Source organism: Lucilia sericata, unplaced genomic scaffold, assembly GCF_015586225.1.
Source record: "Lucilia sericata isolate MDLA Ls3-8-SP2 unplaced genomic scaffold, ASM1558622v1 Contig000235F_arrow, whole genome shotgun sequence".
Taxonomy (NCBI): domain Eukaryota; kingdom Metazoa; phylum Arthropoda; class Insecta; order Diptera; family Calliphoridae; genus Lucilia; species Lucilia sericata.
This window is the reverse complement of record NW_023994262.1, coordinates 341,245-355,835: the sequence shown is the minus strand read 5'-3', so window position 1 is coordinate 355,835 and position 14,591 is coordinate 341,245. Positions and strand designations below refer to the sequence as shown.

The 14,591-nt window shown below is 32.4% G+C and overlaps 1 protein-coding gene across 1 annotated transcript in view; it reads right to left on the bottom strand.

The window, feature by feature from the left end:
* Positions 1–694: 694 nt before the first annotated feature.
* LOC119602502 overlaps positions 695–14,591 on the bottom strand; it is a 35,609-nt gene continuing 21,712 nt past the window's right edge. The window contains exons 3-5 of the mRNA XM_037954067.1: positions 2,712–2,828; positions 2,168–2,643; positions 695–2,100 (exon numbers count right to left, since the gene is read on the bottom strand). Of these exons, the coding sequence (XP_037809995.1) occupies positions 1,713–2,100; positions 2,168–2,643; positions 2,712–2,828 (981 nt within the window). The 3' untranslated portion in view covers positions 695–1,712. The remainder of the gene's footprint in view (positions 2,101–2,167; positions 2,644–2,711; positions 2,829–14,591) is intronic.

The following is a 14,591-nucleotide window of genomic DNA, read 5'->3' as shown; positions in this document are numbered from 1 at the left end:
CTTGGATACATAGTTTGTTTTAAGAGGTTTCTTTTTTTTAGATTTTTTTAAATCATTTAATTCAGCTTTCTTTTGATTTTTGCGTATATTTGTTTTTCTTGTTCATTTTTCATTTTATTATTATTTTTGTTTTTTTCAAAGAAGTGTGTTTGTTTAAACATTTTGTTTTTTTTTTAATATTTTGTTTTTGGTGTGTTTGTTAAATATTTTTTTTTTTTTTGGTTTTAATAAAATATTTGAGTTTTTTTTTTCATCGCTTAAACTTAAAGCAGAAGAAGACTTTAAATATTAATAAAAAAAGTTAATTATTTGTTGTTTTTTGGTAGTTCTTTTCTTTTAAAGAATTTTGTTTTTTAAGTTTAACTGGTTTGTTGTGTTTGTGGTTGACATTTGTGTGTGTGTAAATATAAAGGTAAATTTAATAATAATAATAATAATAATTTGTTTTTATAATAATATAAATAGTATTTGGGCAAAAAGCTTCAAATTGTTATAAAAAAGAATCCTACAAAGACATTTTAAATGTCTCTTATAAGTATAAGGTTTTTTTTTTATATAATTTAAAAATAGTTATTAAATTAAAGGTTAGACAAAAGTTGTTTAGGAAAACTAAGATTAATGTTATAACTTTTGGTTTTCATTTTTATATCAAATTTATAGGTTTTTTTATAATTAAATAATTAAAAATATTTGGAAATGTGTCTAATTTTTAAAAATAAAAGTTTTTTTTTTTAGTTTTAGCTAATGAAATGTCTGGCGGTATTAGATGATGATAATTTCTTTCTTTTACTAGTAATAGTTTTCTTACAGCATGCCTTTAAAAGTATGTTAACTTAATGAGAGTGTTTGGTTTTAAGAGAAGTGTTTGTTATACTAAAACGTAGAATTAATAATTATTAAATATATGCTTTTTAAATGTTTTATTGTTTTAGCTTAAATTGTTTAAAAAAAACCTAATATGGAAAGAATTGTTTTTAATTGTTAGTTTGCCATTTGTGTAATGAGCAGTTATTGAAAGGAGTGTAATCGTTATGAACAACTTTAAAAACTAACAGCAATTTTATAAGTTTTTGTTTTTTTCAGAACATAGGACTAGATTCCTTTAAGGAAATGTAAAGAAACTAAATTACACTGATTTCAATAGCTGCTTTTAAGAAAAATTTTATTTGGGGGACTTTTAAATACTTTCAAAAACTGAAATAAAATTGTAAAAAAATATATTTTTATATTTTCTTAGTTTTATTAAAGGGAGAGTTTTTTTCTTTGTTTGTTTTTGTTTAATATTATCTTGAAGTAAAAGCAGAGTTTTCAAGCGAAAAAATCTGTAATCAAAAAGTCGTTTCTATGCCAGTAAAATCCTTTTATCATTTCTCTTTTAGAAGTAATTTTTATGTTTTTTTTTCTTGTTTGTTTGGTTTTTCTTATGTTTTTAATATATATTTATTTCTTCCATTTGTTTTCTTTATATAATAAACTTAATAGAGCATTTCATTTATATATAATATATATGTATAGTTTTGTTTTTGTTGTTTTTATATAATAATTTATTTGTTTATCTTTTTAATTTTATTTTTTCAACTATTCATCACTACTTTTTGTTTAAGATTCTTTTTTTTTATTAAAAATGTTCAAAAGTTTTATTCTCCTGGCTGTGTCTCTCATTTTTTTTACTTCCGGTCTACGGTTTTAAAAAAACTACAACTAACTATCATCTATTTATCATCACCTATACCTTCATCAGCTGTAGTGGCCTTTTTATCTTGACCCCGGGCAGCTGCTGCAGCATCATCATCATCATCAGCTTTAATATCACACTTTTCAGCTAGCATATCCTCGATGCCCTCATCAATGGGTTGATTCTCTTTGTTGGCTTCTAAATCAGCAGCGGCGTCTAGTTCGGGAGCCGAGGGCTCAGGGGCACCGTTTGTTTTAATAGGATGTGGTGTCATTTTGACTCGGCATGTTTCGTAAGCTTTTTCGAAACCTAATTTAGTATAGAGATTACGAGAAGCATCATTTTGTGGACGTATCACAACGAATGGTTTGTAGCCGCGTTCGATAACTTTATTAGTCAAAGCAATAGCTAAGCGTATGCCATAACTGTAATACCAAAAAGTTCACATAAAATAAAAGAAAATTAACCCAAAATTTCCTCTCACACACTCACCCTAATCGTCTATAATCTGGACGTGTTTGCATTGAAAACATTGCACCATAATATGAATGTACCATCCATGCGGCCAATTCATTTGTATCTTTTCGAAATATACCCAAACCGGGCAGCACTTTAACCAGTATCTCGAATACATCGACACATTCAATCTCATTGGCCGGATATAAATCGTGAATATGTTTAACATCATCCACGGTCAATTGGCGCATGTACGCATTATCGGGTAATTCATCGAATTCCAAATCCGTATTTAATTTATTACACACATAAATATCACCCTCAAGCCGTTCCATGATGCCCATTTCTTTGTAAAAATCATCCAGGCGATTCATAATAGCAATGTGCGTAAAATTCAGGTACAATGGTTGTTGCCAATCGATCAGTATGTCTTCGGTACGCATTAGATCCACATGTTCGATTTGTTCGGATGGGCAGAATATGCCAAAGCTTTGGTATATATTGTTGTTGGGCTAAAGGGATTAAAAAAATAGAATATATATATATTTATGTGATTTATAAGAAATTTGTTTAGTTTTACCGTTAGCGTGCATCCTGGAAAGTGTAACAGTATTGGTTTTTCGGGCCAATCTTTTGAAACATAAAATTTAAATTCCCAAACACGATCATTCAGGTACGTTCGTATTGTTTGATGAAACTGTAAATAAATTAAAATTTTGAAGAAATTAGTATAAAATTTTTTAAATTTAGTTTAGATATATAGATAAACAAAGATATCTTAAAGGTTATAGTAAAGTTTCAAATCTAGTTGCTATATTAATCGATCGACCTGCTCGTAAGTTTTTAAGGCAGATATCTTGCTCTTGTGTCTCTCAGTCCTGGGAGCAAGTTACCTTGATGATAGAACTTATCTTGCTGTGATTGTAATCCCGCGAAAAAGAGGTGCTACCAGTACCTCTAGTCTGCCGGGACTATAAACGGGTGATGATCAAATGTATACTCGTTCTTTGCTTCGAATGATTTAACATGGGGTGGAACCAGAGAACCACATAATCTAGTACCACAGGAACCGGTAACCCGTAGGCCAGAGTTTTGGACTTTGTCTTGCCCCGGTTATTGGTGAGGTCCCTGTGGAGTGGCTGTGGTTTAAACCCAAATTAGCGGTAAAAGAATCTATAATTCGGGATAAGTTCGGTACCGAAGTCAACAGATACCCCACAGTGGAGTGACTGTGAGACTAAGGGTTGGAAATGAGTTGGTGTTAAGTGATACACAATGAATGTAGGAGTATACGGATCTTACCCGCCCGTAAACCTAGAGTGAGTGTGTCGGATGTTGTTTTTTGTGGGTGTGTCGAATGAATCAGAAGTGTGCTGGGTTGAATGGTATCTTATAGAAGTGATGCCATTGAATTTTCCCTCCTTGTCCAGCTATGTTCAGGGAAAACTCTATTCATACCAGATTTAACACACTGTGGTTCTCTGTGAGTTTAAAGAGAACAAAGTCCTCGACTTATTTAATGGATTCGCGTTTCGGTCTAACGGATACGTCCCTAGGTGCTGTTGCCCACTCAACAGAGGCAATCTCATCAGCATGGTTGTAAACGGAAGTTAGGTTTTTGCATATCGGAAGTTAGGCAACGGGTCAACAATGGTAAGAGATTAGATAGCTCGAGTACTTGAGCAAAATGCTTGTATATGGATCGGCAGGGGCGTTGGTGAGTCGTCAAAGAAGCTCACTCTGTAGGTGAAAAAGACCAACCCTGAAATAAGGCCCACTGTTCAAGTAAAGCAGTTCGACATCTTTGTCTCTAAATTTAACTGAAATGGGTTCTAAGTGTTGCCCGATTGCAAGTTATCCCCAAAAACAATTAAGGCTTATTTTCTGAGATCTTCCGACTACTTGATTCGTTACTATTTATATGATTGTAGTTGACATCGAGTAAAATAGCCTCAGTTGACATTTATTATTGTCATTGCAGTTGCTCAAGTTCTAGCAAATTCCCTAAGGTTTTTCGACTACTTGGTTTAATGCAGCAGTTATGGTTGTGCTTGAATTCTAGTAACATTTTTAAACCACAGACCATTGTATACTTTATTAAGTTATTAGAAATGTAAAACCTTTCTTTAATAACAGTGTTATTGAAATATAAATGACTAAATTTAGTTACGATTTAACCTTTACTATTTGTACTACAAATACGTTTTAATCAAATTTATAAATAGAAAACCATTTCTATAGAATAATTTTATAAAAGAATATTAAAAACAAATATATATATATGTACTATATAATAAAATGTGTTAAACCACACCTAAAACAAATACATATAAACCCACATATTTACAAACTTAAATACCTTAACATTACGTTGTAAATCACTCCAAATTATAAAATAGAAATTTATTCTACAACAAGGACTTTAAAGCAAAAACAAACAATATTTTATATAGAAAAAAACAAAACCTAACCTCAATTTTTATATGTAACGTTTCTTTTGAAAAGAACCAACAACATTTAGGAACAAAGTAAATTGTATGTACAAATGGGTACATAATTAAAAAAAGGGAAAACTAAACTTTTTTTTATATAACAAAACTTTGAGTATGCAAAACTATAATTTAAAATCTAAAACTTAAATAAAACAAGTAAGAGTTCTATATTCGGTTGTGGCGAAACTTATAAACACTTCATCACAGTGTATCAATATAATTAGAAACTTATGAAATATAGAAAGAAAAGAGATTTCTGAAATATAATTAGAAATTTCTGAAATATAACTAGAAATATCTGTAACATAATTAGACATTTCTGAAATATAACTAGAAATTTCTGAATTATAATTGGAAATTTCTGGAATTCAGTTGGAAAGTTCTAAAATATAATTGGAAATGGTATAGTCTGCCGGGATTATAAACTGGTGACGATCAAATGTATCCTCAGCATTTCCTTGCAATGATTTGACAACCAGAGAACCACCTAATCTAGTACTACGGGTGGCCAGTTGCTGGCAGGTCTTTGTCCTGGCTGGTCAGTTGGTTGAGGTTCTTTCGGGATTCATATAGTGGCTGTGGTTTAAACCCAAATTCGCGGAAAGAGAATGTCAGTTAAAGGATTGATTATCGGTGAAATCTATATTCCGGGATAAGTTCGGTGCTGTTGCCGAAGTCAACAGATACCCCACAGAGGACTGACTATGTAGGACTAAGCGTTGGAAATGAATTTGTGTTAAATGTATATTATATAGGATGAATGTAGTGGTATACGGATATTACAATTGTGTAGTCTGTCGGGATTATAAACTGGTGACGATCAAATGTATCCTCGGCCTTTCCTTGGAATGATTTGACATGGGGTCGAAACAGAGAACCACATAATCTGGTACTACGGGTGGACAGTTGCCCGCAGGTCTTTGTCCTGGCTGGTCAGTTGGTTGAGGTTCCTTCGGGATTCATATAGTGGCTGTGGTTTAAACCCAAATTCGCGGAAAGAGAATGTCAGTTAAAGGATTGATTATCGGTGAAATCTATATTCCGGGATAAGTTCGGTGCTGTTGCCGAAGTCAACAGATACCCCACAGAGGAGTGACTGTGGGACTAAGCGTTGGAAATGAGTTCGTGTTAAATGTATATGATACAGGATGAATGTAGTGGTATACGGATATTACAATTGTGTAGTCTGTCGGGATTATAAACTGGTGACGATCAAATGTATCCTCGGCCTTTCCTTGGAATGATTTGACATGGGGTCGAAACAGAGAACCACATAATCTGGTACTACGGGTGGACAGTTGCCCGCAGGTCTTTGTCCTGGCTGGTCAGTTGGTTGAGGTTCCTTCGGGATTCATATAGTGGCTGTGGTTTAAACCCAAATTCGCGGAAAGAGAATGTCAGTTAAAGGATTGATTATCGGTGAAATCTATATTCCGGGATAAGTTCGGTGCTGTTGCCGAAGTCAACAGATACCCCACAGAGGAGTGACTGTGGGACTAAGCGTTGGAAATGAGTTCGTGTTAAATGTATATGATACAGGATGAATGTAGTGGTATACAGATCTTACCCACCCGTATACCTAGAGTAAGTATGTCGGATGTTGTTCTCTGTAAGTGTGTCGGATGAATGAAAAGTGTGCTGGGTTGAAAGATGATGGATGAAAGGTATCTTATACAAGTGATACCATTAAATTTTCCTTCCTTATCCAGGTATGTCCCAACTGCACAGTTGTAAATGGAAGTGATGTTTTTACATCTTGGAAGTTAAGCAACAGGCATTAATGGACCAGCGTGTAAGATACACAATAGGGGCGTTGGTGAGTCGTCACAAAAGCTCACCCCGTGGTTGAAAAAGACCACCGTGACATTAGGCCAAGACGGCAGGTGTTCATGTAAAGCACTTCGACATTCATTCATACATATAGACGTACATGGCTAAATCGACTCTCGCTATCTATAAGGACTCGGAATATACATATACCTATACTTTATATTATCGGAAAATTATATTATAGAAATTACAAATGGAATGACAAACTTTATATACCCTTCCCACGTAGCTGAAGGTTATAAACAAATCAGAAAGAGAAACCAAAACTTAAAACTCAAGTAATTCATAAGTAGTGGTAGAAGTGGTAATTTTGGTACAGTGTAGTGGTTTTTTTTTCTAAGGTCCCATTAACATTTCAATATTTGCTTAAAACAAAAAACTTCATGGACATTTTTACTTGTGTTGTGTTTCAATGCAGTACAGTTCGTATCTGTATTATTATTTTGTTACACCACCACCATGGTGGTTTGGTTGCCTTTACATTGCATGTGTATAACTGCCAGCATTTTCTTTTATACTATAAATCAATCACATTGGCTTCCATGTGAAGAAAGAAAAACAGAAAAATTGTATAAAAAAGAAGAAGACACAACCAAAATTTGTGTTTGCCAAGTTTTGTGTAATCCTTAAGAAATCAATACAAGTTTATGGGGATCAAGTGAAAAGTAGTGTATGCATACATATGTAATGAAATTAAAGATGAAGGACCATTAAATGTGGATATAAAATGACAATTGTTAAAGTAAATTGAAATATGTATTGAGATAAAAATGATTAATGGAAGAAATTTTATTGTTTGGTCAATCTATTATATAAGTGAGAGGCTTAGAAGCTAGAAGCAAAGGTAATGTCAATGTAATTTTCGTGAGTAGCTGCCTTGACGGCTTAATTTCACGGTGGCTTTTGCATCCACTTTGTGGACCTTAGACAGTACACCAATTGCCCACGAGAGACTTCAATAAAGAACACTCAGGTATCAATTTCTGTACATAACTGTGCCGGTACTTGAGCTCTTGCCAAACATTTCCAATGTTTGGCAAGAGGAGACAATTGAAAACCTGTTCAATAGAGAATGATTCCTGGGCTAACAGGTATCCAAGGTTGTCATTAGCCATGCCTTAGCATCCCCTTCCTCCAATGATCCATTCAAGAACATGTTTCAACCTTTAAAAGCCCTCGCAACCACATCACAGAAGTCTGTTGATTCGAAAACAACACTTAAAGATTTGGGAGTCCGAAATACATCACCAATAAATCGGGATCCCTCTTTATGTCAAGATGGTATGACAAAGTATAGGTAAACATCAACCATAGTCGCGTTACCACAATATGATTCCTATTGATTTCGATCAGTACTAGTCTCTGGAAGAGCGGAGGAGACTTTCCACGAAATTTCAGTTTCATTGTCTGCTCATAAAGATTAATCTATGGAATGACAGGCGACTATCAAGCGTCAACGTGATAACTCTTCAACAAATAATGAGGCCCTGCAACACGAAGGGTAAGATATACCCAATGGTTTCAGGGTGTTACCCAGGGCGTTGAATTACCAATTATCCCGAATCAGTTTTATATATCAGTTCTTTAACCAACATTCTTTCCCTATGATTTTGTGTTTAAACACAATGTGTTTGTTACACAATTAATTTAACAAAAATTGTTTGTTATTACTATTTACATTATATATGTATGTAAGTAAATCCATACATATAATAAAAATAATATTTATTTGCTGACCACCAATGCGTATGTTTAATATTTAAATAATTAAATATCACTTATACGTTCCATATGTTACTTGCGTGTTTTAAATTATAAATTCAAAATTTATATTAATACCAATAACATTTTTTTCATATTGTCAATCAACCACAACAGATGAGTAAATATCCCACTTATATAAATAGTTTTATTTGAATAGAAAATGTTTTCACACATGTAAAATATGTATAATATGCACATATATATGTATGTATGTATGTATGTATGTATGTATGTATGTATGTATGTATGTATGTATGTATGTATGTATGTATGTATGTATGCAGTTCAATACAATTGTAGGTAGAAATGTTATTACATTTGCAAATATTAATACAAGTAGTAAAATAATAGGCTTTTAGTCAATGATCATTGAAATAAATGCTATTGAATGATATTAAGTTGATTTATCACATTTTGTTAAAGTATTTGACATCTATATGTATGTACATACATATATAGTGAACTTTTATTGAATGACTTTGGTTAACCTTAAAATTTATTTGTTAAAAAGTGGAATAGAATAGAAATGAATAGAAACTAGACTTGACTATAGACTGTCGACTAGACTATAGACTAGACTATAGACTAGACTATAGACTAGACTGTAGACTAGACTATAGACTAGACTATAGACTAGACTATAGACTAGACTATAGACTAGACTATAGACTAGACTATAGACTAGACTATAGACTAGACTATAGACTAGACTATAGACAAGACTATAGACTAGACTATTGACTAGACGTTAGACTAGACTATAGACTAGACTATAGACTAGACTATAGACTAGACTAGACTATAGACTAGACTATAGACTAGACTATAGACTAGACTATAGACTAGACTATAGACTAGACTATAGACTAGACTATAGACTAGACTATAGACTAGACTATAGACTAGACTATAGACTAGACTATAGACTAGACTATAGACTAGACTATAGACTAGACTATAGACTAGACTATAGACTAGACTATAGACTAGACTATAGACTAGACTATAGACTAGACTATAGACTAGACTATAGACTAGACTATAGACTAGACTATAGACTAGACTATAGACTAGACTATAGACTAGACTATAGACTAGACTATAGACTAGACTATAGACTAGACTATAGACTAGACTATAGACTAGACTATAGACTAGACTATAGACTAGACTATAGACTAGACTATAGACTAGACTATAGACTAGACTATAGACTAGACTATAGACTAGACTATAGACTAGACTATAGACTAGACTATAGACTAGACTATAGACTAGACTATAGACTAGACTATAGACTAGACTATAGACTAGACTATAGAGTAGACTATAGACTAGACTATAGACTAGACTATAGACTAGACTATAGACTAGACTATAGACTAGACTATAGACTAGACTATAGACTAGACTATAGACTAGACTATAGACTAGACTATAGACTAGACTATAGACTAGACTATAGACTAGACTATAGACTAGACTACAGACTAGACTACAGACTAGACTATAGACTAGACTATAGACTAGACTATAGACTAGACTATAGACTAGACTACAGACTAGACTATAGACTAGACTATAGACTAGACTATAGACTAGACTATAGATTAGACCATAGACTAGACTATAGACTAGACCATAGACTAGACTATAGACTAGACTATAGACTAGACTACAGACTAGACTACAGACTAGACTATAGACTAGACTATAGACTAGACTATAGACTAGACTATAGACTAGACTACAGACTAGACTATAGACTAGACTATAGACTAGACTATAGATTAGACCATAGACTAGACTATAGACTAGACTATAGACTAGACCATAGACTAGACTATAGACTAGACTATAGACTAGACTATATAATACACTAGAGTCATTTGAAAAGAGCCAAGCTATACGTTTATAATATTCCATATTAGAATCAAAAGTTTTTGATATTTTGCACATAAATGATATTCTACATAGAGGTCTTCAAGTTGTCGTAAAACAAGGAAAGTTAACAGATACAACTTTTAATATTCACAACCTAAAACATTTTCTAAAAATCTCAATATTTCCTCACGTATTCCAACACGATTTTTAAATTGTAAAGATGCAAGGAAACCACAATAACTTCCACAAACACATTCACTTGTCTTTTTTCCCCGATCTTTGTCTGTTTAAATTTTTATATGAAACGTGTTATTGTCACGTTTGTATAATTAATTAATTATACAAAAATAAAATCATTATTTTAAATAAATAATTAAGAAAAGATAAACAACAAAAAATGTGTCTACAAATTTTTGTAACACAACTACAAGTCAATTAGTTCCTAAAAGAGACGTAGCTGTTACGAGGGGGTGTAAGATTAATAAATTTTATTTGTCCACTTTTCCCATAATGTTGTTACAACTTTGTAAATAAATATAAAATGCATATTCGTGATTGGATTAGATTTTATAATAAGTTTAAAAATAAATAAACAACAATTGTTTAAAATATTACATTAGGGGGTAATTTTTTAATATTTATAGTTTTTTTATTGCCAAAAAAACTTATAAAAGCGAAATATCAATTCGAAACATTTTTTAAAACTAAAAAAACATCCTTAACCTAATAGAACAAACATTATTAGCATGTGTATGAATCAGTCTTATCTAAACAGTCACAACCACATCATCAACATTTGCAAATGTGATTGTTGACCTTAAACTTTTGAACTCTTTGGTGGTGGCATCGTTATGATTTTGGAGTTTTTTATGGTTGCTCGAAATATATATTGATAAATTGAACTGTAAATAATAATGTGATTTGTGTTTTTCTCCTCTTAATTTTTATATGCACGAGCAGATTACCCAATAACTTGGTCAAGTTACGTCATTTGGAAATGAAATTATTTTTTGCAGCTTTAATTTTTTGAAAAGTTTTTACTCTATAAGACTTCATATATGTTTATGATATTTTGTTATTTTATACCAAAAACATATACAAATGTATTGTGGCAATAGAGGGTTATTTTTTCTTGGACTAGCACTCAGGTGATGACCTCTACTTATGCGGAGCATATGCCTAGTCTATGTTTAGTCTATATCTAGTGTATGTCTAGTCTAGTCTATGTCTATGTCTAGTCTATGTCTAGTCTAGTCTATGTCTAGTCTATGTCTAGTCTATGTCTAGTCTATGTCTAGTCTATGTCTAGTCTATGTCTAGTCTATGTCTAGTCTATGTCTAGTCTATGTCTAGTCTATGTCTAGTCTATGTCTAGTTTATGTCTAGTCTATGTCTAGTCTATGTCTAGTCTATGTCTAGTCTATGTCTAGTCTATGTCTAGTCTATGGCTAGTCTATGTCTAGTCTATGTCTACATCTACTCTATGTCCAATCTATTACCCGGTATTAGCCTGAAAGTATACACATTTTAACAAATTTTTACAGTTTCTTATATTACAAATCACATGAACCATTTAAGAATTCTAAAACTCAAATTTATCTCTTCTCAAAAATTAATCTCCTTTTAAAAATGAAAACATTCCACAGATCTGTGTTTGTCTACTTTAATCACTTAATCGAAATATTCTCTGCTCTTTGTATTATTTTCTATATTAATTGTATATTTTTGTTTATATTTCTGTTAAATATTTATGTTTATTAATAAAAGAAATCTTTTTAAACTTGTACCATGAAACCCCCATCATCAAAATCAACACCATCACATTGTCACCAGTTGTTGTATACATTTAATATGTCTTTTTATTTTTCTTTTATTTTAAATATTTTGTGTATAGTGTGCAACATTTTTTTTGCATGTTGCACATGTGGCATTTTTATGTTTGTAGAATATTTTACCAACAAATTTTTGTTGCTTTCAAGGTACAAGTTTATTATTATTGTAGAGAATATAAAGAAAGAAAAACTTTTGCGTTGCTTTAGTGTTTTCCTTTCGAAATAAAAGTGCCTCAATTAATCAAAATATTTAATATTTTATAAACTGAGTTTTCACTGCAAAAGAAAAACTTTTGATTTTTATTTTTAGCAATTAAATAAAAAAAGTTGTTGGGTGTAAAACTATCGCATGTTGTTAACTAAAGAAATATAGAAAAGTAAAGTTTGGCAAATTTATATTAAAAATTTATAATATTTATATAGTTATAAATTCATAAAAATTATGAATTAGCTTCATTTTCAATTTTTTAGGATTTATTTCGGAGTTTTGTAACACATTCTGTTTACCTATGACACAGACTAGACATAGACTAGACATAGACTAGACATAGACTAGACATAGACTAGACATAGACTAGACATAGACTAGACATAGACTAGACATAGGCTAGACATAGACTAGACATAGACTAGACATAGATAGACATAGACAGACATAGATAGACTAGACTAGACATAGACTAGACATAGACTAGACATAGACTAGACATAGACTAGACATAGACTAGACATAGACTAGACATAGACTAGACATAGACTAGACATAGACTAGACATAGACTAGACATAGACTAGACATAGACTAGACATAGACTAGACATAGACTAGACATAGACTAGACATAGACTAGACATAGACTAGACATAGACTAGACATAGACTAGACATAGACTAGACATAGACTAGACATAGACTAGACATAGACTAGACTAGAGACATAGACTAGACATAGACTAGACATAGACTAGACATAGACTAGACATAGACTAGACATAGACTAGACATAGACTAGACATAGACTAGACATAGACTAGACATAGACTAGACATAGACTAGACATAGACTAGACATAGACTAGACATAGACTAGACATAGACTAGACTAGACATAGACTAGACATAGACTAGACATAGACTAGACATAGCCTAGACATAGACTAGACATAGACTAGACATAGACTAGACATAGACTAGACATAGACTAGACATAGACTAGACATAGACTAGACATAGACTAGACATAGACTATACAAGACTAGACATAGACTAGACATAGACTAGACATAGACTAGACATAGACTAGACATAGACTAGACATAGACTAGACATAGACTAGACATAGACTAGACATAGAACGAGACCTAGACTACATAGACTAGACATAGACTAGACATAGACTAGACATAGACTAGACATAGACAGACATAGACTAGACATAGACTAGACATAGACTAGACATAGACTAGACATAGACCTAGACATAGACTAGACATAGACTAGACATAGACTAGACATAGACTAGACATAGACTAGACATAGACTAGACATAGACTAGACATAGACTAGACATAGACTAGACATAGACTAGACATAGGACTAGACATAGACTAGACATAGACTAGACATAGACTAGACATAGACTAGACATAGACTAGACATAGACTAGACATAGACTAGACATAGACTAGACATAGACTAGACATAGACTAGACATAGACTAGACATAGACTAGACATAGACTAGACTAGACTAGACTAGACATAGACTAGACATAGACTAGACATAGACTAGACTAGACTAGACATAGACTAGACATAGACTAGACATAGACTAGACATAGACTAGACATAGACTAGACATAGACTAGACATAGACTAGACATAGACTAGACATAGACTAGACATAGACTAGACATAGACTAGACATAGACTAGACATAGACTAGAATAGACTAGACATAGACTAGACATAGACTAGACATAGACTAGACATAGACTAGACATAGACTAGACATAGACTAGACATAGACTAGACATAGACTAGACATAGACTAGACATAGACTAGACATAGACTAGACATAGACTAGACATAGACTAGACATAGACTAGACATAGACTAGACATAGACTAGACATAGACTAGACATAGACTAGACATAGACTAGACATAGACTAGACATAGACTAGACATAGACTAGACATAGACTAGACATAGACTAGACATAGACTAGACATAGACTAGACATAGATAGACATAGACTAGACATAGACTAGACATAGACTAGACATAGACTAGACATAGACTAGACATAGACTAGACATAGACTAGACATAGACTAGACATAGACTAGACATAGACTAGACATAGACTAGACAGACATAGACTAGACATAGACTAGACATAGACTAGACATAGACTAGACATAGACTAGACATAGACTAGACATAGACTAGACATAGACTAGACATAGACTAGACATAGACTAGACATAGACTAGACATAGACTAGACTAGACATAGACTAGACATAGGCTAGACATAGACTAGACATAGACTAGACATAGACTAGACATAGACTAGACATAGACTAGACATAGACTAGACATAGACTAGACATAGACTAGACATAGACTAGACATAGACTAGACATAGACTAGACTAGA